The 25,875-nt window shown below is 33.6% G+C and overlaps 1 protein-coding gene across 8 annotated transcripts in view; it reads left to right on the forward strand.

The window, feature by feature from the left end:
* SLC4A10 (solute carrier family 4 member 10) overlaps positions 1 to 25,875 on the forward strand; it is a 297,324-nt gene that overhangs the window by 62,173 nt on the left and 209,276 nt on the right. For 7 of the 8 annotated variants that reach the window (XM_047722427.1, XM_047722424.1, XM_047722430.1 and 4 more), the window contains exon 1: positions 21,596 to 21,778. The exons of the other annotated variant lie outside the window; for it this stretch is intronic. In XM_047722427.1, the coding sequence (XP_047578383.1) occupies positions 21,698 to 21,778 (81 nt within the window). In that variant the 5' untranslated portion in view covers positions 21,596 to 21,697. Of the gene's footprint in view, positions 1 to 21,595; positions 21,779 to 25,875 lie in introns of those variants that run through there. 8 annotated transcript variants of the gene reach the window in all.

Raw genomic sequence — 25,875 nt, forward strand, 5'->3', positions numbered from 1 at the left:
CCAAGAAAAGCTGAATTCTTGTGACAACATGGACCTAGAAGGTGTGTGGTAAGTGAAATTAAGTCAGACAGAGAAAGACAAACATTGTGTGATTTCACTTATATATGGAATCTAAAAACAAAACAGATGAACAAACCAAACAGAAACAGATTCATAAAGGCAGGGAATAAACTGGTAGCTGCTAGAAGAAAGGAGAGTTGAAAGATAAGTGACTAGGTGAAGGGGATGAATAGGCACAAAGTTCCAGGTATGAAACAAGTAAGTCATGGGAATGTAAAGTACAGCATAGTGAATATAGTCAATAATATTGTAGTAACTTTGTAAAGGGACAGATGGTCTAGACATTGTAGTGATCATTTTGTAATGTATTTAAATGTCAGATCACTATGTTGTACACTTGAAACTAATATTGTATGTCAACTGCACTTCCAAAAAAGGATAAAATTTATTGTTTTAACCCTTTTGAGTGTACAACTCCATGGAGTTAAATACATTCATATTGCTATGTAACCATTGCCACTATTCATCTTTAAAACTTTTCCACAATGCCATTCTGAAATTCTGTAGCCATTGAACATTAATTCCCCATTTTTCTTTCCCCCACAATCTTTAGTAATCACTCTTCTACTTTCTCTATGAATTTTACAACTCTAGGTTCCTCATACAAGTGGAATCATGCAGTGTTTTTTCTTTTGTGTTTGGCTTATTTTATTTAGCATGTTTTCATGGTTCACCCATGTTAAAACATGTATCAGAATTCTATCCCTTTATAAGGTGGAATAATATTGTATTGCATGAATATATTGGAATTTGCTTATCCATCCACCTATTGATGGGTTTTGGATTATTTCTACCTTTTGGCTACTGTGGCCATTTTTTTTTTTCCTGCTTGGGAGTTGTAATTATCCATTTTTCCCTTCCTGACAGTCTATTTGATTTCTCCACATTCCTTTTTTTAGTTCTGCTCATTCAGAAAATTTTCTGGAAAAGTGCCCTGCAGAGAATAATGAAGATATATTCCCAGCTATAGCTAGAAAGCAGGGCCATACTTGAAGAGCTGGAACAAGGATTTGAGAGAAAAGGATGCTGTTTGTCTGGGGGTAGGGTTTTATAAAAGGAAAGGGAAAGAATTTTGTCACTTAGGTAGCAGTGTGATCTTGGATAATATACTTGATCTATCTGAGCTTTGGATTTTCTCATCTGTAAAATGTAGAAATAATATCCATCTCATAGGTTTATTGCAGGGTTTAAATGCTCAGAAGAGGTTAGTAAATAAAATGAAGTTTCTTCATGTGTGTCTTTGTTCTTATATCATGTGTGGTGGTTTTTTACAATATAGGCCAAAGCTTGTCATGATAGAACTTAAAATACAGGAGCATTACATGATCATTTGGGGGTGCTGGGGAGAAGATAGCAGAAACAAGTAGTTGAATTCCAGAATTGCTGATTATGAGTTCCAAAAAGGGGCCAGTTAAGGAGTCATATGCTATGCATATTAAGATGCTGTAGGGAGAGAGGATAAGCAATGGGTTCACACATGGACTCCACAGAGAAACAATTGCCAGCATTGACTTGAAGCTGAGCTGCTTATCACCTGGGAAAATCAGTTTTGCTAGATCCATGGTGATTATCAGCAGGGATTTATTTATTCATTTATGGTTAATGATTCTTTAAAGAATACAGGTAGACCAGTTAAAAACTAATAATAACTACCATTTATTGAGTGCTTACCATGTTCTAGATTCTGTGTTAAGTGCATTACGTATGTCATCTCATAATCCTCTCAATCATTGGGAGATGTATGTACCATTGCCAATCCCACTGTATAGATGAAGAAATTAAAGTTTAGAGAGATTAAGTAGTTTGTCTAATATTACACACTAATAAGTGGTGAGGTTGGTATTTGAGCTTGAGCACTTTGACTTAACTGTGCTTTTAATTACTACACAAAGATGAATTTTCTCTTTTCTTTTATATCCTTATAATTATGATCAAGATTCCAATTACATTTACTCAAAACTTATCAAGAATTTTTTCAGTTACTTTATCAGGAAGTTACTCAATATACTCAGGTTATAAAAGCTGTAATAAGGAAGGTTAAAGTAACTAAACTTATTGTGGTGACCGTTTTGTGATCTATGCAGATATCAAATCACTGTGTTGTACACCTGAAACTAATACCGTATTGAATGTTAGTTATTCTTTAAGTAAAAAAAAGAATCATTATTTTACTTAATGTTAATTTTCTCTTTGATTAGAAAGACTAATTTAAAGAACTTCCATTTCTAAGTATGCATCAAAATGATTCAAGGTCAGAGATGTGATTTGAGACAGGGGAAAAAAAAAGTCACTAAATATGACATTTTTCAAGTAATACTGTTATTAAGAAGTTTTTTCCTCTGGAAACTTGAATACCAGACCACTGGAGTGAAGATATACTCTTTAATTCATCCAGTATATATTTGTCAAACATCTACTAGAGATTATGTACTATAAAGGCTTGCAATATTAAGGAAGCCACAGTCTTGTCTTCATGGAGGTCATCGTCCAGTGGTGAGAATGGACAAGCAAGTACTATAATAAAATACAAGGCTCTGAAAGCACAGGAGGTAGGTCCCAACTAGAAGGTGGAGAAAGGAAAGCTCGAGGAGAAAGAATCCTTTTGAAGCTGAGTTACATGAGGTTCAAGGGAGGAAATTATTAAAAATAGAATAAATAAAATTAACTATCAAATGACAAAGTTGGAAAAAGATTTACAACATATGTACTGTCAAGGGTTATATTTTTAGTACATAAACCACTTTATAAACAATCTTAAAATCAAATCCCTTAGACTTGAGACTTGAGAGAGGAAGTTTGCAAAGCATGTTGTCAATATCCTTGCCGAAGAATAAAGAAGACAAGCTGTTCTCAAAAAATTTGCAAATAGCCTCAATAGCAATAGAAATAGAAATAGCAAATTGGTACAAAATTGAGAAATATTTTTTCAAATATCAATTTGTTAAAGATTAAAAGATTAATTGTAACCAGTATTGAGGCAAAGGTAAGGGAAAGGGGCGTTACCATTTATTTACTTACAGCTACCAATTAAATAGTTTCATTCTTCTTAGAAGATGCTTTGGCAGCATGTACTGGAAGTGTTCATTTCTTTTGTTAGAGAAATTTTACTTCTAGTAGTTCATTTAAAGGAAAAAAATAATCAGAAGCTTAAGTAAAACTTTGAGTAGGGGCTATACTTTAGACCATTTACATCAGCAAAATAATGGAAGTCATGTTGGTTAATTAATTAGGTATGTTCTTGTGATAGATTGATGTTTTTCCATTAGTATTAGGTTGGAGAAGACTTTGCAGAAAATATCAGAAAGCATATATGATGGATTCTTAAGTAAAAAAAAAATGTTACGGGGGTGCCTGCATGGCTCAGTCTGTTAAGCATCTGACTTTCGCTCAGGTCATGAGCTCAGGGTCCTGGCATCAACCCCTTTCAGGCTCTAGGCTCAGCGGGTTGTCTGCTTGTGTCTCTCCTTCTCTCCCTCCCCTTGCTTATGCTCTCTCTCTCTAATAATAAATGCAATCTTTAAAAAAGGTTAAAAAATTCATATATATTATGATTCTGTGTATTTAAACATCAAGAAGTTTGCAGTGGCTCTCTGAATGTGTTAAAACTGCAAATAAGCTTTTCTTCTTTGTGCTCTTCATTTTTTTCATGTTTTCCATAATAAACAAGTATATTTTATTAATTAGGAAAAAAGAGATAGATACTATTTTAAAATAATATCTTGGATTTATAAATTGAAATGAACATGTAAGTTAATTTAGCAAATGCCTGTTTATGTAATTAAGTGAATTATAATAATTTAAAACTTTAATATAGCCTTTCCTAATTTCACTGGTTTTTTCCTCTCTAATATATACTTTTTCCAAAGAAAATGCCTTGTAGATATTTGTTAAGCAATGTTTTCATATTAAGAAACGCAGTAAGCAATGTTCATCTTTCTCCCAATGTAATTATTTTTTTTTGTTGCTCATAAAAAACAACAGTATAATTATATTTTATTTAGTGATTGGAATGAAAGGAAATGTGCTTAATTATAGTGAAGAAATTACTTATAAACAAAGTTTAAAAAATTTTTGTTCTTGAAGTAAGCACGAAATAGTGTTACCAAGGGGAAAAAATAATTCTCCATTTTCTATCCTGTCTAAAAATAGGGTAGAAAAATTATCTGCTTTAGAAGGCTTAGGTGTTAATCCTCAATAAAGTAGAATCATGTGACTTAGTGACCTTTTACTATTGCTTATAATTTTGTTATTTAAAGCCTTGAATAAAGTATATTTTCTTCATTTTTTGTATCTAGAATAATAAAAAGCATATCCTAGAATAAGGATTATAAAGTTATTGACCCAAATAGAGTTTCTAAATCTATCTCTTGTGTGAAGTCTGAAAAGCATTAGTACTCACTGACGTTTAACAGCTAAGACCATAACGGTTATTTCACATATTTTCCTAAATTTATTAGGTGAACTGTTTTATAATCAAAACTACATTTAAAAAATTATGTTTTAGAACTATCTCTTTAATGTTAAAGAAAAAAATATTTTTTTATTGAGTAGAAGGTGACTAAAATATCTCTTGGTGCTTTTATGTCCTTTTCTTTAGTCTTCTACTCATAACTAAAGAATAACTTAACATTCACAATTTTGTGAGTAGAATTTAGTGGTTGCCTTCATTAGTAAGGGAAAATTATGAAAACAAGTACTGCCCTCCCAGATATTATTGATTTTCTGGTTATCAAGTTTTAGATACCATAGACTTATAAAAGCAAGATCTTTTGAGGTTTTATAGTATTTTTTTTTTAAAGATTTTTATTTATTTATTTGTCATAGAGAGAGAAGCGAGAGTGAGCACAGGCAGACAGAGTGGCAGGCAGAGGCAGAGGGAGAAGCAGGCTCGCTGCCAAGCAAGGAGCCGGATGTGGGACTCGATCCCAGGACGCCGGGATCATGACCTGAGCCGAAGGCAGCTGCTTAACCAACTGAGCCACCCAGGCGTCCCTATAGTATTTTTTTATTAATGTTTTAGGGTACCATATTTTTCTGCTAGTTAAATTAACATTGTAGTGGGCAAGTCAACTATACAATAGTTAGGGCAAACTCTTGGCAAAATCATGAAGTAAAACAAATACATCTTTGCACCTTTCTTTCACTTTCTCCTTTGCTGCATTCTCACACAGATTCTTATCCAGGTTCTTTTTGACTTGCTCTGCCCTGAGCACCCCAGGCTACTTAAACCTTTCTTGTTCTCCAAAGAGAGTATAGATTCATGGCGTATACTAATCTCCAAAATAAACTTAAAAATTCAATCTAAGCAACATAATTTCTCAATCCAGTAAAATATGGAATGACAGCTGATACTGAGAATTTCAGGCACATTTGACACGTTGACACATTCCTGTGTCTTAAATCACAGTGTGTGAGCCTGCCTAATCCGTCTGTGCTGTCCCCTAATGACTAATACAGAACCTTAGTTATTTGGTGTTTTTTAAATGTATGGTAGGTGTCATTTGTATACTAAAAGGTTGGGATCAACACCATAGAATGAATTCTCTTAAACTGGAGTTTGAAAGAGGTAATAACCATATTAATATAGATATTAATTTTATTTCCATGTGAATATAGACTATCTATATGTTTGTGTATATATACAGATTACATATATTTTAAATTGTGCTTCATTTTCTGTAATCAGATATGATGCAGTGAGATGCAAGTATAAACTGTCATTGTACACAGAGAAAATAAAAAGTACATTTATACAAATTTAGCTCGTTTATTCCCTTAAAAAAGAAAAAAGGTTTGATTTTGATTAAAAAAATTAGAGCCTGTGTTCCTGCGGATATGTAATTAATATTGTCTTCATTAAGAAAAAATATTGTTGAGCTTTTGTGTCAATTCTATGATTTTAAAGAATCTTAAAATACATATCCTGCCCTGAGGAGGTTTATAATCTCATTGAGGAGATTGCTTTTCATTCTTTCTCAGGAGACATTAATTGAATGCTTACTTATGCAAATGAAAAATTCTTTCTCTTGAGGCGTTTATAGGTTAAGAAATAAAACATGTACATTAATGTTATGAAACAAGTTCATTGATGGTAAACAGGCATAATAGAAATTCAAATAAAATTTTATGTTTGGGGGCGCCTGGGTGGCTCAGTGGGTTGGGCCTCTGCCTCCGGCTCAGGTCATGATCCCAGGTCCTGGGATCGAGCCCCGCATCAGGCTCCCTGCTCAGCCAGGAGCCTGCTTTCTCCTCTCTCTCTGCCTGCCTCTCTGCCTACTTGTGATCTCTGTCTGTCAAATAAATAAATAAAAAATCTAAAAAAAAAAAAAAATTTATGTTTGGAGGCCACATGCATAGGCTAAATGCCAAATAAGTGGAGTTAATGACAGCTTTAGAGAGATGAGTAGTGACCTAAGTACAGGGCCACTAAGGAAAATTTCACTTATGAGTTAAGACTTAAATTCTCCTTAAAAAAAAAAAAAGAAAAAAAAAGAAAAAGCTAAGTGGAGCCTACGTTAACTCCAGAAGGACTTGTAAACATGTGGTTCCACACATTGGAATCTGACCTTTTACCTTTTTATAAATCAGCATTTTTCAGACACTGTAACAAATTTTATGTAGGTATATAGAAATATCGAATTATATAATTACTCAAAGAAAAAATATATAAATAGTTAAATATTGTGGTACATTTTCCTGTAGGCTGAAATTTTGAGTGTTGAACATATTTGACTCATTTCACTGTGAGAAAAATAGTTCTTGTGTGAATTATGTTAGAATTTTGTTGCAGCGAGTTATACCCCATGTATCGAGTCTAAGGAGGTGACAGTGGCTGATGAGAATTAAGCCTTAAAGCCAATACTTAATACATAAAGATATGAACATTGCTTTAAAGGAACCAAATGGCTCCCAAGCCTAAAAACGTTTACTAGAACCAACTTGAGTATTGACATTGTTAAAGAAGGGGAAATAGTCGGCAGCTAGGAGAGGATGGACAAAGGAAGACCACTGAGGCAAATGTTGATAGTCTCCATCTGGTCCAGTATGGACAGACAATTGAGTGCTTCACCTATCCCACACCTCCAGTGACCTACCTGGATATGGATGGGATATCTTTACACAATCAAGTTTCTGAATCTTATAGCTAACTCATCTAGGTTTGGTGCTGTGCTTGTTAAACAAAATTTTCATTACAATTTGGCTTTTCATGGTGATGTACTGGAGAGACAGTACCTCAGTGGCCATGTATTATATACTAATAGATCTTAGCAAGAAAACAGAATTGTATCTCTAAGGGTGCAAGGTTAAGAGAAATACTTAAAACTTGGCACATTTATTAAGGTAATGCCAATCTTTGAGGTCTTTTGAGAGACAGCTGGCTTTTCCAAATGACACCTTCTTTCCTTTTATTACTCATGTTTCCTACATTCTCCAATACTTTTGTTTAGAACACATGTGACTTTGAGACACATCATTTATTACACATGACCTGATATTTTAGCTAAGTATAAATAAACAAGTCAAATCTGTGGGGTCAGGGAAACCAATAATTTGAACTTGGAAATTAACCATGAAAATCTTCACAAGAGTTCAGATCCCTCAACTCCCATTAAACTCGTATGTACAACTCCTATGTTTGCACTATTCTTATCTGTACAGTTTTCCCCCCGAATATACTTCATGATGCCTAAGGCCTGACCCATCTTTTACTTTTTTTTTTAATTTGTTTTTAAAGATTTTATTTATTTATTTATTTTATTTTTTTTTAATTTTATTTATTTATTTGACAGAGAGAGATCACAAGTAGGCAGAGAGGCAGCCAGTGGGGGGTGAGGGTGTGTGGGGGAAGCAGGCTCCCCACTGAGCAGAGAGCTGGATGCGGGGCTCAATCCCAGGATCCTGAGATTGTGACCTGAGCCAAAGGCAGAGGCTTAACTCACTGAGCCACCCAGGTGCCCCCATCTTTTTTTTTTTTTTTTTTTAAAGATGTTTATTTATTTGACAGGCAGAGTGGCAGGCAGGGCGGGGTGGGGTGCTGGGAAACAGGCTCCCTGCTGAGAGGAGAGCCTGATGCAGGGCTGGATCCCAGGACCCTGAGATCATGACCTGAGCCAAAGGCAGAGGCTTTAACCCACTGAGCCACCCAGGTGCCCTCCCATCTTTTACTTCTTAATAAACTTCATGGTGTTAAAGCAGAACTCCATAAAATGAATCAAATTTAAAAAGTACAGCGGATTCATAAAAAAAAAATTGAAGACTAAAGGAGTAGAGCCTTTCTGTTTCTGTGCATACTTTTTTTATAGGAAGAAATTTATGTTAGAAGGAAAAGGAAAACCAAACATGGTAAGGACAAAGGCCTTAACAGAGAAACATGGAAATACAACAGCTGTTTTGTTTATGATTGTGACTGGAATAATTCAGATTCTTATTTGATCTTCACTTAATTAATTTGAAACAGGATTTAAAACCCTCTTAAGCCAATTTGAAACTTAAAAGTAACCATCAGGCAATAGAAAATAAATTTGCAAAATTTCTCTTTATCCAGGTAATCATCTCAGTTTAAAATTGCTGAATGTTAATGATATTGAGATGGCTTCTTTCAAAAATCTTAGTATGTCAACAGTAAATACTTTTTTTGTATTTCTGTGTTCTGTATTCAAGGTCATTATGGCATTTATACTAGATTTCAATAAACTGTTCAAATTTCCATGTGTTTATACATGAAATGGATTGAATATGAAATTGTAACTAAGCAAAAATATTTGTGTATGTGAATATGATGTAGCAATTACTTTTTGTCCTCAAAGTTATAACAGTAAGATATCTGGATTTTGATAAAATGGATACTGAATAAATATTATAACTTTCAAATACAGAGAAATTAAGAATCCTAAGGTCAATTGAGTTGAAAAAAAGAAAAAAAAGATAAAATCTCATTTTTCTTCCTTCATTATTTCTTGTTTCTGAATTTTTCTGCTCTGTGCCATGGACTAAAATTGCATACCTAAAATCAGCATTTATTTTGACTGTTATTTACAAAGTGGCTCTTGTTGCTGATGCTTTATTTATACTGCTTTATTTGCACATATATACCCAACAGTGATTGCTTTTGGAGGGAAAGAGAGGAGTAGAGTTGGTGATTTTAAAATTTCATTTTCTTGATGTTTTGTGTTTAGTTTCATTTTCATCACTTAGATATTATTTTGGAGACAGTCCTCCTTGGCCATCCTCTCTATCTAAAATACCGATGATAACAACTGTTAGCAATTTAATGTGGTTCCTTGAGGGATTTTAGATATATATTTAAAACCATTTATGTTTAAATTTTATTTTATTAAAGATTTGTTTCTTTATTTGAGAAAGAGAGAGAGACAATTTGAGCAGGGGGAGGGGCTGACTAGAGGGAGAGGGGAAGAATCTCAAGCAGATTCCCCACAGAGGACAGAATCTGATGCAGGGCTCGATCTTATGACCCTGAGATCATGACCTGAGTCAAAACCAAGAATATGATATTTAACTGACTGAGCCATTCAGGTGGCCCTAAAACTTTTTTTTTTTAAACATTTATGTTTAACAAAACATTTATTAACATTTACAGTTTTCCCAATATTTTGCTATTATAAATACTGTTGCCATAAACATCACAGCACTTATATCTTTGTGCTCTCATTCATTAGGATATTTTTATAGAATATGTTTTCAATGATTAAAATTTAAAAAATTATTATGGCTCTATTTACAGTCAGGCTAATGGAACAGTCTTTCATTAAATTAAAAAAAAAAAAAAAGAGCTTCTTAAGAGGCTAACTCTGCCTTCCACAACCCATAAACACTAAAGAGAACTAGAATTTAACAGAACACATATTCGGTGACAGCAAATACCATGGCTGACATGTATTGTATTTCCCTTGTTTGAGTCATCTTTGAAACTGCTTTTCTATTTGCCACAAGAGTGCCAGTTTTGAAACAACCATCCCCAAACAGGTGTATTTTAGTGGTCTGAAAAATGACAATTGGACTTAATTCTTTCACTGATTCTGTAAATATTTTTAAGTAATATTAAGTTAGAGAACTATATGAACTGTGCCAGGAAAATGAATCATACCCAAAGTTTTGTTTTAAGGAGCTTAGTAATTGAAAATGAGAGATAAAATAAGGCTATATGTAACTCTAAAAGAAAGTGCAAATGCTTCAGGGAATTCGGGGAGGAAAGTTGAGGATTCAAGAGCTGAGAGAGGTAATACCAAAAGCATGTGATCATGAACACTTCATGGATAATGTGTTTTCCTAAACTTTGGTCAGTAGATAAGACTAGATCCATGGAATGAGGGAAGAAGCATGCATTCCAACAACAATAGCAGAAGCAGTTGTTAAGTTCTATTATTATGTTGTAAGTAGGCACTGAGTGAATTAAGCACTATATATTTTTAATTCCTCTAATCCTTAAAGAACACTACATTAGGTACTCTTATCTCCACTGTACTAATAGGGAAATGGAGGTCCATGTAAGTATTATAACTTGTAAAATATGCCACAGTTAAAAAATGACAGCACCAAGATCTGAACCAAGATCTGTACTTAGTGGTACAAGCAAAGTTAAAGGCTTTCAAGTACAGAATGATTATGGGGAATGGTGAGCCACTGGATGTAATAGAATATCAGACAACTGATAAAGAAGACTGCTAAGATTGGAAAGGTCTATCAGTGTGAGACCACAGAGGTCATCAAACGCTAGAGTAGAACATTTGTGAAGAGTTTTTGACTAGGTAGTAACAGTAATTTTATTTTATCTTATTTTTTTATTATTTTTAAAAAATATTTTACTTACTTATTTGACAGAGAGAGAGATCACAAGTAGGCAGAGAGGTAAGCAGAGAGAGAGAGGGGAAGCAGGCTCCCTGCTGAGCAGAGAGCCCGATACGATGCGGGGCTCGATCCCAAGACCCTGAGATCATGACCTGAGCCGAAGGCAGAGGCTTAACCCACTGAGCCACCCAGATGCCCCGTAACAGTAATTTTAGATAGGCTGAAAATAATAAAGACTAAAAAAAGTTGCAGATTTGGTGATTAGCTGGTCATTAACATATCAATTACATTTATTTAGTAATTACCCTCTGCCAGGATTGTGAAACAAATGCTGCCCAAATTGAGAATAATGGGGGTAGAGAAATGGCCATTGGATATGGTAAGGGGAAAGGAACTGGTTATATTCTATTAGGTACTTTACCCATAACTTTAGCGTACCAACTTTTTCAATAATTCATTGATTCATCTTTTCCCTTTCTTGATCTTTTATACTGGTAGACTATGCTAATTGCCTTATATATATTTTCTTATTTAACTTTACAAACAATTTTATGAGATAGGTAACATTATTAACTAAAATTATGCAGATGAGAAGACTGAGGCTAGGAGCTTAAGCAATGTGCTCATGGTCAGTAATTGGTGAATTAAAGATTTAATCAAAGTTTGTCTGACTCCCAAGCCATTAGTATAAAAGTTGTGTCATATCCCAAATTAAAACAAAAAAAAATTCTTCTGTGTCTGCATAGTTATCTGGAGTATCTACATTACCATCTTCAGGTCTTGAATACTCAGTTATATATATACTTCTGATTGTTTCATAATCTTATACCATTTTTTCTTTACTTTCTTTTCTCTTTTTTGGGGAGGAAGGGAATACTAAAGCCAATTTCTTAGAATAAGAGCAAAGATTTATTCAGCAATTACTCTGTGCCAGGCACTATTTTAACTTCCTCACATATATTTATCACAAATAATTCTTGTAACAACCATAGCAGGATATTCATTACTTTACATATAAAGAATGAGGCAGAAATTACTTAGAGAACCCAAGGTTATAGAAACAAGATTTGAATTTCACAGTCTGTTTCTATAGCTTGTGCTTTTAACCATAGACCTGTGCGTCCTTTTGACAAATAAAGGGTAATCTATGAGTTGTTTTAATTTATTTCAGTGTGGGGATTTTTGATTTTTTTTTGTTTTTTTTTTGCTGTTAAAAATTGTATTTAGGTTGGGGTGCCTGGCTGGCTCAGTGGGTTAAGCCTCTGCCTTCAGCTCAGGTCATGATCTCAGGGTCCTAGAATGGAGCCCCACATCGGGCTCTTTGCTCAGCAGGGAGCCTGCTTCCCCTCTCTTTCTGCCTGCCTCTCTGCCTTCTTGTGAGCTCTCTCTCTGTCAAATAAACATAAAATCTTAAAAAAAATAAAAAAAAAAAAAAAGAAGTAAAAGATGGGTCAGGCCTTAGGCATCATGAAGTATATTGGGGGGAAAAGCTGTACAGATAAGAATAGTGCAAATATATAGTTGTACATATGAGTTTAATGGGAGTTGAGGGGTCTGAACTCTTGTGAAGATTTTCATGGTTAATTTCTAAGTTCAAATTATTGGTTTCCTTGACCCTACAGATTTTATTTATTTATTTGACAGAGAGAGAGAGATCACAAGAAGGCAGAGAGGCAGGCAGAGAGAGAGGGGAAGCAGGCTCTCTGCTGAGCAGAGAGCCCAATGCGGGGCTCAATCCCAGGACACTGAGATCATGACCTGAGCTGAAGGCAGAGGCTTAATCCACTGAGCCACCCAGGCACCCCAATAAATAAAATATTTAAAAAAATGTATTTAAGAGCATTGGGGTGGCTCAGTTAAGTGCCCAACTCTTGGTTTCAGTTCAGGTCATGATGTCATGGGTTGTGAGACTGAGTTCCTTGTCAGGCTCCATCCTCAGCAGGGAGTTTGCTTAAAGATTCTCGCCCTCTGTCCCTCCCCTACTCACACATGCACACACAGCTCTCTTTCTCCTTAAAATAAAATAAATAAATCTCTTTATTTACTTATTTATTTAATTATTTTTTGAAATTTAAATTTAATTAATTAACATATAGTGTATTGTTAGTTTCAGAGGTAGAGTTCAGTGATTTGTCGTTTGTATATAACACTCAGTGCTCATTACATCATGTGCCCCCCTTAATGTCCATCACTCTGTTATCCTATCCCTCCACCATTCAGACTCCTTCAGCAATTCTGTTTCCTATGCTTAAGAGTCTCTTATGATTTGTCTCTCTCTCTGATTATGTCTTGTTTTATTTTTCCTTCCCTTACTCTATGTGCCTCTGTTTTGTTTCTTAAATTCCACATGTGAGTGAAATCATATAATTGTCTTTCTCTGATTGACTTATTTTGCTTAGCGTAATACTCTCCAGTTCTATCCACATTGTTGCAAATGGCAATGTTTCATTATTTCTTTTTTTTATGGTATCTATCTATCATATCTTCTTTATCTATGTATCTGTTGATGGACATCTGGGCTCTTTTCATAGTGTGGCAGTTGTGGACATTGTTGCTATAAACATTGGGGTGTAGGTGCTCTTTTGGATCACTACACTTGTATCTTTGGGACAAATACCCAGTAGTGCAATTGCTGGGCTGTATTTTTGATTTTTTGAGGAAACTCCATACTGTTTTCCAGAGAGGCTACACCACCTTACGTTCCCACCAATAGTGTAAGAGGTTTCCCTTTTCTCCATATTCTCACCGACATCTGTCATTTCCTGAATGGTTAATTTTAGCCATTCTGACCCATGTGAGGTGGTATCTCACTGGGCTTTTGATTTGTATTTCCCTGATACCAAATGATCTTGAGTATTTTTTCATGTGTCTGTTGGCCATTTGTATGTCTCTTTGGAGAAATGTCTGTTCATGTCTTCTGCCCATTTCTTGATTAGATTATTTGTTCTTTGTGTGTTGAGTTTGATAATTTATAGATTTTAGGTAGTAGCCCTTTATCTGATAAGACATTTGCAAATGTCTTCGCCAATTCTGTCAGTTGTCTTTTAGTTTTGTTGACTGTTTCCTTGCTGTGCAAAAGCTTTTTATCTTGAAGTCCCAATACTTTATTTTTGTCTTTGTTTTCCTTGCCTTTGGAGACATGTCTAGCAAGAAGTTGCTGAGAGCGAGGTCGAAGAGGTTGCTGCCTGTGTTCTCCTCCAGGATTTTGATGGATTCCTGTCTCACATTTAGGTCTTTCATCCATGAGTCTATTTTCATGTATGGTGTAAAGAAATGGTCCAGTTTCACTCTTCTGCAGATGGCTATCCTATTTACCCAACACCATTTGCTGAAAAGATTGTCTTTTTTCCATTGGATATTGTTATCTGCTTTATCAGAGATTAGTTGATTATAGATTTGAGGGTCCATTTCTGGGTTCTCTATTCTGTTCCATTGATCTATGTGTCTGTTTTTGTGCCAGTACCATGCTGACTTGATTACAGCTTTATAATAGAGCTTGAAGACTGGAACTGTGATGCCACCAGCTTTAGTTTTCTTTTTCAACATTCCTTTGGTTATTTGGGGGTCTATTCTGGTTTCATACAAATTTTAGTGTTATTTGTTTCAGCTTTGTGAATAAAGTTGATTGTATTTTGATAGGATTGCATTGAATGTGTAGATTGCTTTAGGTAGCATAGACATTTCCACAATATTTTTTCTTCCAAACCATGAGCATGGAACGTTTCTCCAATTCTTTGTGGCTTCCTCAGTTTCTTTCATGAGTGTTCTATAGTTTTCTGAGTACAGATCTTTGCCTCTTTGGTTAGGTTTATTCCTAGGTGTCTTAGGGTTTTAGGAGTAAAATAAATAAATCTTTAAAAAAAATCATATTTGTTTATGGCCTGTGAACCAATCTACACTGAAATTAAAAAGGATAGTTCTGTCTTCAATTCTTCATAACTGTCCCTTTATGTACAATTTTAGTATTACCAAAATTACATTTTAATAATGGGTAAATCTATTAGAAAATTTCACTCAAAAGATCATCATTTTATTCATTTTTTAATCAGTGAAATCTTTTAAAGTTCAAGTCATTATGAATTTTTATTTATGTTTCTCCCACATTTACTTAGCCCTGGAATAAGTGGTGCTTGGAAAGAATAAGTTTACATGCACACAGAATTTTTCTTTACACATGGTATTTTGGTTCTTCTGAGTGGTTTCTTTCTTTCTTTCTTTCTTCTTTTTTTTTTTTTTCCTGAGTGGTTTCTTGATTAAAGGTATACTTAATAACAACTTGAAAGTCTTCCTAAGACCGCAAAAATCCATCTTTCTGTTTGTATGTTTGTGTGTCATATTTTGGAAGTGTACAGTAGAATTGCACTGGGTGAATGATTCTTCCTGTCTAGGTTCATTTATTCCATAGATGTCACAGAGAAAAAATAAAGACTAATTTCCTATTTATAATTGCATTTTTAAATTTGAAGTATAGTCGACATACAATGTTATATTAGTTTTGGGTGTACAACATAGTGATTTGACAATTCTGTGTGTTACACAGTGCTCACCATGATTAAGTGTAGTTACCTTCTGTCACCACACAAAGTTATTTTGGCACTATCAACTACATTTCCTATGCTGCATTGGTTTTTATTTATTTTTTTAATTTTTATTTTTTCCTACACTGCACTGATTCTTAATTAGTTAGCTTTGCCATATTTTCGTACCATTTATTCCAAAGTTGTTTTGCTTTATAATCATTGGGTATATTTCTTAGGGACCAGCATTATATCTTTGTGTACATGTATAGAAAGAGGGAAGCTTATTTTTTCTAGGTTTTTGTTATTGTTGTTAGAAAATGTATAAACAAAACTGTATTTGGCTTAATTATCCTTAATTTCATCTTTTGTCTTAATGAATGCCCAGTTTTCCTTTATTTTGGTATTAACATATTGAGACTATTATTCTACATAAAGCTTATGTGGTGTGTGATAATACCCAGTTCTGGCAAGGTAATGAGGAAATAAGATTTTTTTTTTAAAGATTTTATTTATTTATTTATTTGACAGAGATCACAAGTAGGCAGAGAGCTAGGCAGAGAGAGAGGAAGGAAAGCAGGCTCCCCACCGAGCAGAGAGCCCCATGCGGGGCTTGGTCCCAGAACCCTGGGATCATGACCCAAGCCGAAGGCAGTGGCTTTAACCCACTGAGCCACCCAGGTCCCCTGGAAATATATTTTTGTTGGAGAATGTAAATGGATATAACCTTTATGGAAGGTAATTGGGCAATTTTTATCCAAAACTTCAAAAAATTTTTATGTTCTTTGATCCAGTAAGTTTATATACTGTAATTTATCCTGAGGAAATAGAGGATATGTGTAAGGCTATTTCCAGAAAGATATTTATTATACTATTATTTTATAATATTGAAAAATGGGAAAAAAACCCCTGAAATGTCTAAGAATAAGGATTTGTTAAATACAGTGTGGTGCCTCTTTCTGGTAGAATACCATTTAGCTATTAAACATTGTTATAGAAAAAAAAAAATCTCTCATTTTTTTCATATAATATTGAAGCTGGTGTGAAGCAATCTGTTCCAGCATTAACCCAAAAGAAATAGTATGAAAACAAACAGTTAGATGCACATATAGTAATAAATGATATACAAGATGCATTATTATTTTTTTTTTTTTTGAAAGAGAGAGAGAGAGAATGAGTGGGGTAGGGGCAAAGGGTGAGGGAGAGACTCTTAAGTAGGCTCTACACTCAATTTGGTGCTTGAGCTCATGACCCTGAGATCATGACTTGAGCCAGAATCAAGAGTTGGATGCTTAACTGACTGAGCCATCCAGGCACCCCTCAAGAATTATCTTTAAAATATAGATAATCCAATAGAAGTAGGTTTGAATATTTTCATTAAATTAGAGCAGAACTATGAGTAAAACATTAGGAAGACTGAAACTTGAGGCAAAATTATAGGGGAAAGGGAGCACATGAGAAACAAGAGTAGTTTTTCAACTTTAAAATACTTCTCAGAAACTTTTTCCTATTTTTATTAGAAAAACATGAACTCTGGTGTAAGTACTTATAAAATGAGTCATATTGGGGGCTGTCTTTTAAAATTCATGATTTCATTTGTTTTTTCAGTGTATATTTTACATAGTTGGGATTGTACCACTTAAGTATATTTGGGATCTTGTTTTTCACTTAATATTCTATCATCTATATTTTCCTTTGTCATTAACATCTTTCATTCATAATATTCAGTGTTTACGTGGCATTTCATTTTTGTTATGTGATAATTTAATTAACCTTTTTCTTATATTCCTGTTTTTTCTCTTCTTATAATGTGGCACCAAACATCTTTGTGCATAAACCTTAGTCTGCATTATTTACTTTGGACAGATTCTCTATACTGGATATACTAGAAAAGATTAAATATTTTTAAGAGTCTTAATATACTTTGCCAAATTACTTTGAAAAGTTGAACTAATTTATGCTTCTTAAAGCAGCGGTATATAAAACAAAGTGAATTACTTAGGTTTTTCAGAGGTATTCTTTGAAATAAGTTTCCTAAGTAAAAATAAAAAATAGATGCTCTATGATAAAATAAACTTTAATTTTAAAAACTTGATTCTTATGGGTATGTTTCTGAAGTCATATATGAAAATATATGAAACAGTATTAAAATGGAAGTTATTTTAATTAATGAAGATAAAGTATGTTATTTATTACAAAGATTTAATTAAAAGGCTGATTTTTTTTGTGGAAAATGTGAAAGTAGGAGACAGGAATACTGAATTCTGGCCTTGGTTTTACTATTTGGACAAGCCACTTTACTTCTCTAAATTTTAGTTACCTTATCTGGAAAATGAGTGCCTTAGATCACATGGTCCCTGAAAGGTGAAAAATAGAAGTAAAATATGTGTTAATTATTGTAAAGCTCTTGCTGTTTTTAAGATGCTGACCGTTTATTATTTGGTATAGTCTGACATTCAAAAAATCATTAACTACATAAAGTTACCTTTGATTTATGCTTTTCACTCTTTTGGTTCTTTCTTCATTCAGACCAAGGGGATTCCTTTTTTATGCTTTGTCTGGTCTTCATTTGTTTTATCAAAGAGAGATTGTTAGGAAAAATGTAGAAGGATTGTGTCTTATTATTACAAGAATACCTTCATTACACTGCTATGAGTAGCACATTGTATGAATAATTTTTTTTACAGAGCAATGGTTATCTAAAAAATGAGTATCTATTAGTTTTAGGTGGTTAGTCCATGCTAAATTATTATTAACTGGTCCAGTAAGGAATTATAAATACATAACTTTTCTAGTTAAATAATTTTGCCAACTGGAGGGTAGAGAAATTAAAAGCTTTGTATTCCAGATTTCATATTTTTATTGCAGAGATTAAGTGTGTTGGCAAGAAAACACTGGAGAAACTTAGATTATATATACTAATTAATAATGGGCATGCAAACAAAGTTTATATCTGTTTTGACAAAATATGTGAAAGAAAACTCAAGGTTCTGTTTATTTCTAATTTATTTAGTCATTTATAGTAACTTTGTTATGCACATTATGAGAAGACACGGAACGAAGAGAAAATAAGTCTTCACAATTTTCTTCTTCACGAAGAGAAAATAAGTCTTCACAATTTTATAAAAACCAGACATATACATATGCAAAAGATAAATAACAACACAACAGAGCGTGTGATGAAAATATATTGATTGTCAAAATGAAATCTGTAATAATAGAGGAGGTTAGGAACAAATCATACATTTCTTTCTCCCTCATTTTTCACATTCAGTCTCCAAATCCTATCCCTTTTAACTAAAAAGCATTTCTAGAGCCTATAGATTTCTTTCCATTTCTACTGCTAACACTTTTGTTCAGGCCATAATTCTCCTCTGCCCCAAATCATATAACTTGCCTTTCTTCCTCTAGTTTTGTTTTACACATTCATTTCTATGCCACAGAAATAGTTAAGTTTGATGGCTTCTCATCCCCTAAGGATAAAGCTCAGTGGCTTCTAGACTTTATATGGATTCTAAGGCTTCCCATGCTTGGTCTTTGGCTTATTCTTCTCGCCTAATCTCTCCTTTCTGTCCCACTTCATTGTCCAACCCCTTGTATTTACCATTCCCTGAATATGACCTGCTTCTCAGTTTCAACAGTACTTGCTTGAGGAGATACTCCTGATCCCTAGACCAGGGTCAGGGGCCCTGTTACTGTTCTTACATTGCCTCCTCATTCTTTGGTTATAAGAAAACATGTTTAAAACTTGTTTAATTATCTGCTTCTGTGATGACATATTTTGTGTTGTCATGAAGTCCCTAGCACCTATACAGTGTCTGACGCGGAGAAGGGGTTTGATATTTTATACATTAAAGAATGGATGTAGAAAAGAAGATGATGTAGTTTAGGAGGATCTTATTGAGAAAATAGGTCTTCAAGACTGAGTTCCTATTTTGATTATAACAAGAAAGGAAATACTGCATAGATAAATCATGTTTCCCTACATATAATTTTCATCCAGGTGTGTGATTGTTTACAAATAGCCAAAATACCAAATTCTTTGTCTGGACTTGCACAGTTAGAGGTAGTAATTTCTCTAAAGGGATTGTGTGATCAGGCTCTTAAAGAAGCCTGATTTCTTTATTTTTCACAAAAAAATAGTATATATTTAAGGTGTGGTAACTGTTTTTTGCAGATATATTGAGATATAACTGACATGTAACATTGTGTAAGTTTGATGTGTACAACATGTTGATTTCATACATTTACATATAGCAAAATAATTATCACCATGTTACAACTTTCAAGTATGTAATACTATATTACTAACTATAATCACTATGATGCACATTAGATCCCCAGGACTTATTTATCTTCTAACTGGAATTTTCTTCTCTTTGACCAACATCTCCTCTCCCCTCCCAATTCCCCTACCTTTCCCTCCACCCCTCAGCTTCTTGAAGAAGTCCAATCTTTAAGATTCATTTTGATTAGTCTCCGTGATAATACATATCATACCCATCAAATATCATGAGTGGGAGAAGGGAAATTATACTGAGCTATTAGTCTACATTTATCTAAAACATTTTCTGTAAGCACTTTAGCTATTATTAAATTTCATTTAGTTTATCTCACAGCCATATATATTTAGTTTATTTTCATAGGTACATAAATAAAGTGTTCATTAACTCAGGCTATACTCAATGTAAAGGCTGTTTTAGGACAATAATACATTGTACTTGGTGCCTTAATTTTGTATCTTGGTTTTTTAAAAATATTTTTTAAAATTTTTATTATTTTTTAAAGATTTTATTTATTCATTTGAGAGAGAGGGAGAGAGAGCATGAGCAGGGGAGAAAGGCAGAGGGGAAAGCAGACTCTCCACTGAACAGGGAGCCTGATGTGGGGTTCGATCCCAAGACCCTGGGATCATGACCCGAGCCAAAGGCAGACACTTAACCATCTGAGCCACCCAGATGCCCCGTGTCTTAATTTTTAATTCAGTTAAATTGATTATGATTTTAGCCTATTTTTTTTGTTGTGTTTATAAAATGCAATCTGTTGTCACACAGTAAAGAAAATATTTCCATATTACATTGTATGTTAACTAACTAGAATTTAGGATTTAGATTCCCCCCCAGGAAAATATTTCCATTTATCATTTTAGAAGATCTTGTTTCTTTGTTATCAGACTACTTTAACAATCTTAAAATCCTGATTCCACTATTTGTGGTGAAAGAAAGCATTATAACAACTTTGTTGAACACAAATAAGATGCAGTGAAAAAGCACAATAAAAATGCCAATAGCTGACTTAGGTTTCATTCCTAGGTTTAACCATGCAGTTTTGGAATATGACAATGGCATGTTGTGTATATGAAACTCTTTAGAAGAAGACATTAAAATATAAAAGTTATTTTGATTTGAAGCATATTGGTCTAGGGAGCATGAAATAAAAATGGTTCTTGAGGGGCCTCTGGATGGCACAGTCAGTTAAGGGTCTAACTCTTGATTTTGGCTCAGGTTGTGATCTCAGGGCCATGGGGCTCCTCATTTGGCACAGAACCTGCTTAAAAGACTGTCTCTCTCCTTCTGCACTCCCCCACCCCCACCAGCTCTCTCTCTCAAATAAATAAATCTTTTTAAAAAAAGAAGGTCTTGAGAATTAAAAATGAATATGCTTTTATCTATTTATCAACTGTTAAACATAGTTTTCAAAGATTGCCAGAAAAAAAATTCTTCATTTTTAAGGACTTTTAATTTTGATGGGTTGGATAAATAATGATAGGGAAGTTCCCTTTAAAAGAGAGTACAAAAAAAAAAAAAAGAGAGAGAGTACAATTTGCTTATTAAATCATTATACTAAAACTTAGTCATGTATGAAGAGAACTGCCTAATAATTAAGAATTGAGATTTTAACATGGCATTTGCAGCAGACACATTTGATACTTAATTAAGTAGAACATTGCTTATTTTTTAAAGGATTGACAAAATCAAACTCTTTTTGGCAAGTGAAATTTTTATAGTAGCAAAAGTGGGAAACCTAAAGGATGTGGCTCATTCTGTTTGGATGATGCAGAATTGCTCCAAGCAGGAAGCTTACTGTTTTCAGACAGCATTAGCAGCTTCAGCAAATACAACTGTGTCATCGTCCCTTAATACGGGGTGTTTGTAACTGCAAAGAGGAGACGATAAACAGTATATGTGATTTGATATCTTCTTGAGGGCTTAAACAGATACTGATGGACAGATCTGCTGTTTGATGTTTTCTTCACTAGCCCTGAAGATGCTGAGACATAGAGATGGCTGTGATTCTCTTTTATAAGACAGGAAATGCAATCTTTAGGGGTTTCTGGAAATAGAAAGGTCATGCAGTCTGGAACCTGTGAGCCTTTTCAATCTCTAAGTCATCAGGTATGACCTCATGAATTGTGATGATACTATTAGATTGTAGAGTTATTGCTTTTTCTAGCTCTTAGTCATATAGAATATATTAATAGATGTAATTGTTTATTATTATCAGATTTTTCTTAGGATATTTGAACAAGTGATATTTATAGTAATCGACACCAGCTAAACAATATGAATTTTAGAAATGTGTGTGTGTGTGTGTGTGTGTGTGTGTGAGAGAGAGAGAGAGAGAGAGAGAGAGAGAGAGTTCGTGTTTACTTGAGCTTTCTTTTTTTGGGAAGCGGGGAGTAAGTAAAGATTCTTTTTGGTGATTAAAAGCAAGGTTTGGAGCTCTACAGATTTTTCCAGATTAAGCTTGAATACAGTCAAACTACATCTCTTATTTTGAATGATAAAAATTGCATAATTTGTTCAAACTGGTAAGGATACCTTGTAGCTAGCTGCTTATAGATAGTGACATACTAAAAAAAATTTTATCTGGAATTTTTTAAGCACAGAAATGATGTTGCTACCATTGTAGTGTGCAACCCCACAGCAATACAAGTTTGATGAGTAGAATCATGTTTACCAGCATCTGAGCTATAAGCTGATTGCCTGAAATTTGTATTCCAGTATCTAAACTGTTTTAAAAGGCATAAATTTAAATTATTTCTCAGATCTATTGAGATAATGATGCTCCTGGTCCTCCTAATGTAGATATCTGCTTAAGGCATTGCTTGTAGCTGAAAGCAGATGATAAATTTGTTTTTGTTTTTGCTTTTGTTTTTTTTACAAAGAATGCTTGTGACATTTGGGCTTGTTTAAAATTTTTTGATCCAGAGATACTCTGCATTAGCTTACTTTCATTTTCAAAATGAAAAGACTTGACTACATTAAACATGTTAATTACAAAGAATAGAGAATCATCATAGCAAAGAATTTGGATTTATATGTCCATTTTATCCTGAAGCTCTGCTATTTATTTTAAACTATTTTTATCAAGTTATAATGCATTTAACTTTGTTATAGCATTCTCTCAGGATGACATAGTAGGGCAAGAAAATGTGCCTGTGTTTGACATCCCAATTTTGAAGAAAAGATATTTTATTTTTTATATTATGCATATTTCTTCCTTAATTTTAGAGGACTTGTCAGATATTTGACCAGGTATTCCATATTAAATGAGCAAAAAAAGAATGTTGCAGCATTTCTCATCAGAAAGATAGTTTTGTCTTCATAATTCTGTAATATGGTTAGGACTTAATGCCTCATCAAGTGATGCTATAGTAATAAAAATGAATATATTTATTAGAAGACAGAATTGAAAGTCTAAAACAGTGATTTAATTCAGTTAAGGGGTTAGTTTCTCCTTTTTAATTAAAAACACATTAAAAAATTATACCTACTGATATTGGCTATAATTTATATGTTATTCAGGCTACTGAGCCAGCTTATATTCTTATTAGTAGGGAAGATTGCCATATTCTTAGGCTTGATTAGTTTTGGAATGATTTGAATATACCTTTTAGTTGCTACAAAACCTGTTTAATCTGTTAGAATTTATTTCCAGTATTTGCATGTATTAGTCGCTATGAGTACATTCTGTTTCTTGGCATTGCTTTGGGATTCTTCTAGGTATTGGTTTTACAGCATTCTGCTATTTTTCACTGTATTTATGGGCTTTCAAAGGAATCAAACTATAAAGATTTTTGGTTACTTTCCTTTAGTGGCACTTACAGGATATCTCAATAATTTTGTAAGTTGAAAAAATTACTATCTTAGATTGTTATTTCTTTTACAAATCAGAGAAAAAATTCTCTCTGTTGCTGTGTCGAAATGCATTACCTTAAAAAGTAAAGATTGGTCAGAATGTCACAGACAGTTACATTTAATGTCAACCTTTTTCCCTGTGCGGCAAGATGATCTTGACCTTTTGAAAGGAATTGATTATAAATCTGCCTAGCAATGATTGGTCATCTGCTTTTTATAATGGCTGACTCTGTCTTTACTATTTTACATAAGCATTTCATTTTACATTATGAAGGTTTATAAAGCTAAGCTGTCTTAAAACTATTTGAGTATCATTCAGTTCAGTCAGTGTTACGTGGAAGCGGATCATTTGTGCAATACTGTGTTTGATGTTGTGAGAAATACAGAAAAGAAAAAGTTGTTTCTTGCTTTCAAGGAGATTATGAAAAAATGTACACAATGAGCCTTGTTTACATTTTGAATTGACTTTTCAAAGATGATATGCACAATCAGTTTTAACTTCATATAAACTGATAAATCCTTGGATAAGTTATGTATAACTCTCTTTCTTTTCATGTAAATTTCTTGGTATTAGGGCAATAAAAGATTGGGTCAAAGCAATAATTAAGCATTTCATAATTTTAACAACTGCATTAAATTCCTTTATAATGTGTAACTTGTTGTACCAAGGCATTATAAACTGTGAATCAATAAAATAATTTTGTGTGTTTTATAGGCTATAGATGGCAACTGATGTTAAGAGTAAGGTGGATCCAGCCCATTGGTAGGAAACAGAAGCAGGGACATCAGGAATTTGGAGCTCAAAACAAGAATGTGACAAAGCCAATCTGATTATGTATTATGGAGGGAGATTTGACTTCATAGAGATTAAACTTTAGAAAGAAAGAGTAGCAGGTTTGGGAGTGCTTGATGCTGAGTAGGCCACTGGGGAGTTTTTTCAATAAAATAGGGGGAATAGGATTCACTTCATGTTTTGAGAAGGGGACTGAGAGGAACTTATTTGGAGGTAGCCCTTAGCCAGCTAGCTGTTGGATATCCAGACACAAGTTCTTATCTCTTTCATACCAGTATGCTGGTTGAAAGTGATAGGGAGGTGGGTAGAGCAGATGGAAAACCCTTGTTTCTCCCAGAATCCTAAACTAGTGCATGCTGCCCAATAGTGCTTCCGAAGTACCTGCTTTCTTGTATTAGAGCAACAGAAAATTGATAGGCAAATTTTTTTCTGGTTTGTAATAGCTAGCTGGGTGCAGTAAGAGGTGGTAAGTATGGTGGTTAAGTATTTGAGCTGCTACATTCACTGGGTTGAGATCTTAGTTATTACCATTTACCAGCTGTATGATGTTGGGCAAATTACTTAATATTTCTGGGTATCAGTTTTCTCATTTGTAATATAGAGATAATGTACCTACCTCAAATAGTTGTTGTGAAGACTAAGTGAGATAATGTATATAAAACATTTGTAAGACTATTTGGTGTATAACAAGCACATTATTACCAAAACTATTTGTTGATAAGACATTAGTTCTATGAGCTAGGATGGACGATTGGCAGGTGTTGGTAATGGTAGTCATGCAGTTCAGTTTTGTTATCTCTTCTTCATTCTTCTTATCAAATGAGGAATTCAGTTAAAAACATACAGTATACTGGAATAAAGATGGCTATAAAAATTCAAACAAAGAAAAATATCCTACATCTGATTAAATTCTAACATTACTGACTATAGGAATTGTGATTTGATGAAAAGTGTTGTGTTTAAAGTTTTTTTGCATCTGCTTGCTAGGCTGACTTAAACTTTTATTAGTAGTCTATGTACAGATTCTTTTCCTTTTTATGTTATACCAACTACTTCATTCCTGACAAAAATTACTGGACCTTGTCAAGTGTCCTTTAGTTGTTGAAGATTAAAATTTAGGAGTAAAAATTCAGGTTTAAGGAAAATAATAGAGAAGTTATATAGCTTAGATTTAGTGATCTGAGTTACTTTTTAATCATTAAAAATGTTTAGGGCAAAAACCTTCACTGAAAGTTAAACCCAACTTGTTTTGTTTTAATTTTTAATTTTATTTGTTAATGAATATTTTTATTCTAGATGAAAGACTAAAATGACATGTGTTATAAATACAATACTGTATATGAATATAATAATCCATGTACCTATTTGATAGAGTATGCTATTTTGAATTTCTGGTGTTTATTAATGTAAAAATATCTGTAGCTGACCCCTGAGCAATGGCGGGTGGGGGAAGATTAGGGATACTGATTTCTTGCACAGTTGAAAATCTGTGCATAACTTTGACTTCCCTAAAGCTTAAGTACTAAGAGCCTACTGTTGACTGGAAGACTTACTGATA

Source organism: Lutra lutra, chromosome 3 (genome assembly GCF_902655055.1).
Source record: "Lutra lutra chromosome 3, mLutLut1.2, whole genome shotgun sequence".
NCBI classification, from domain to species: domain Eukaryota; kingdom Metazoa; phylum Chordata; class Mammalia; order Carnivora; family Mustelidae; genus Lutra; species Lutra lutra.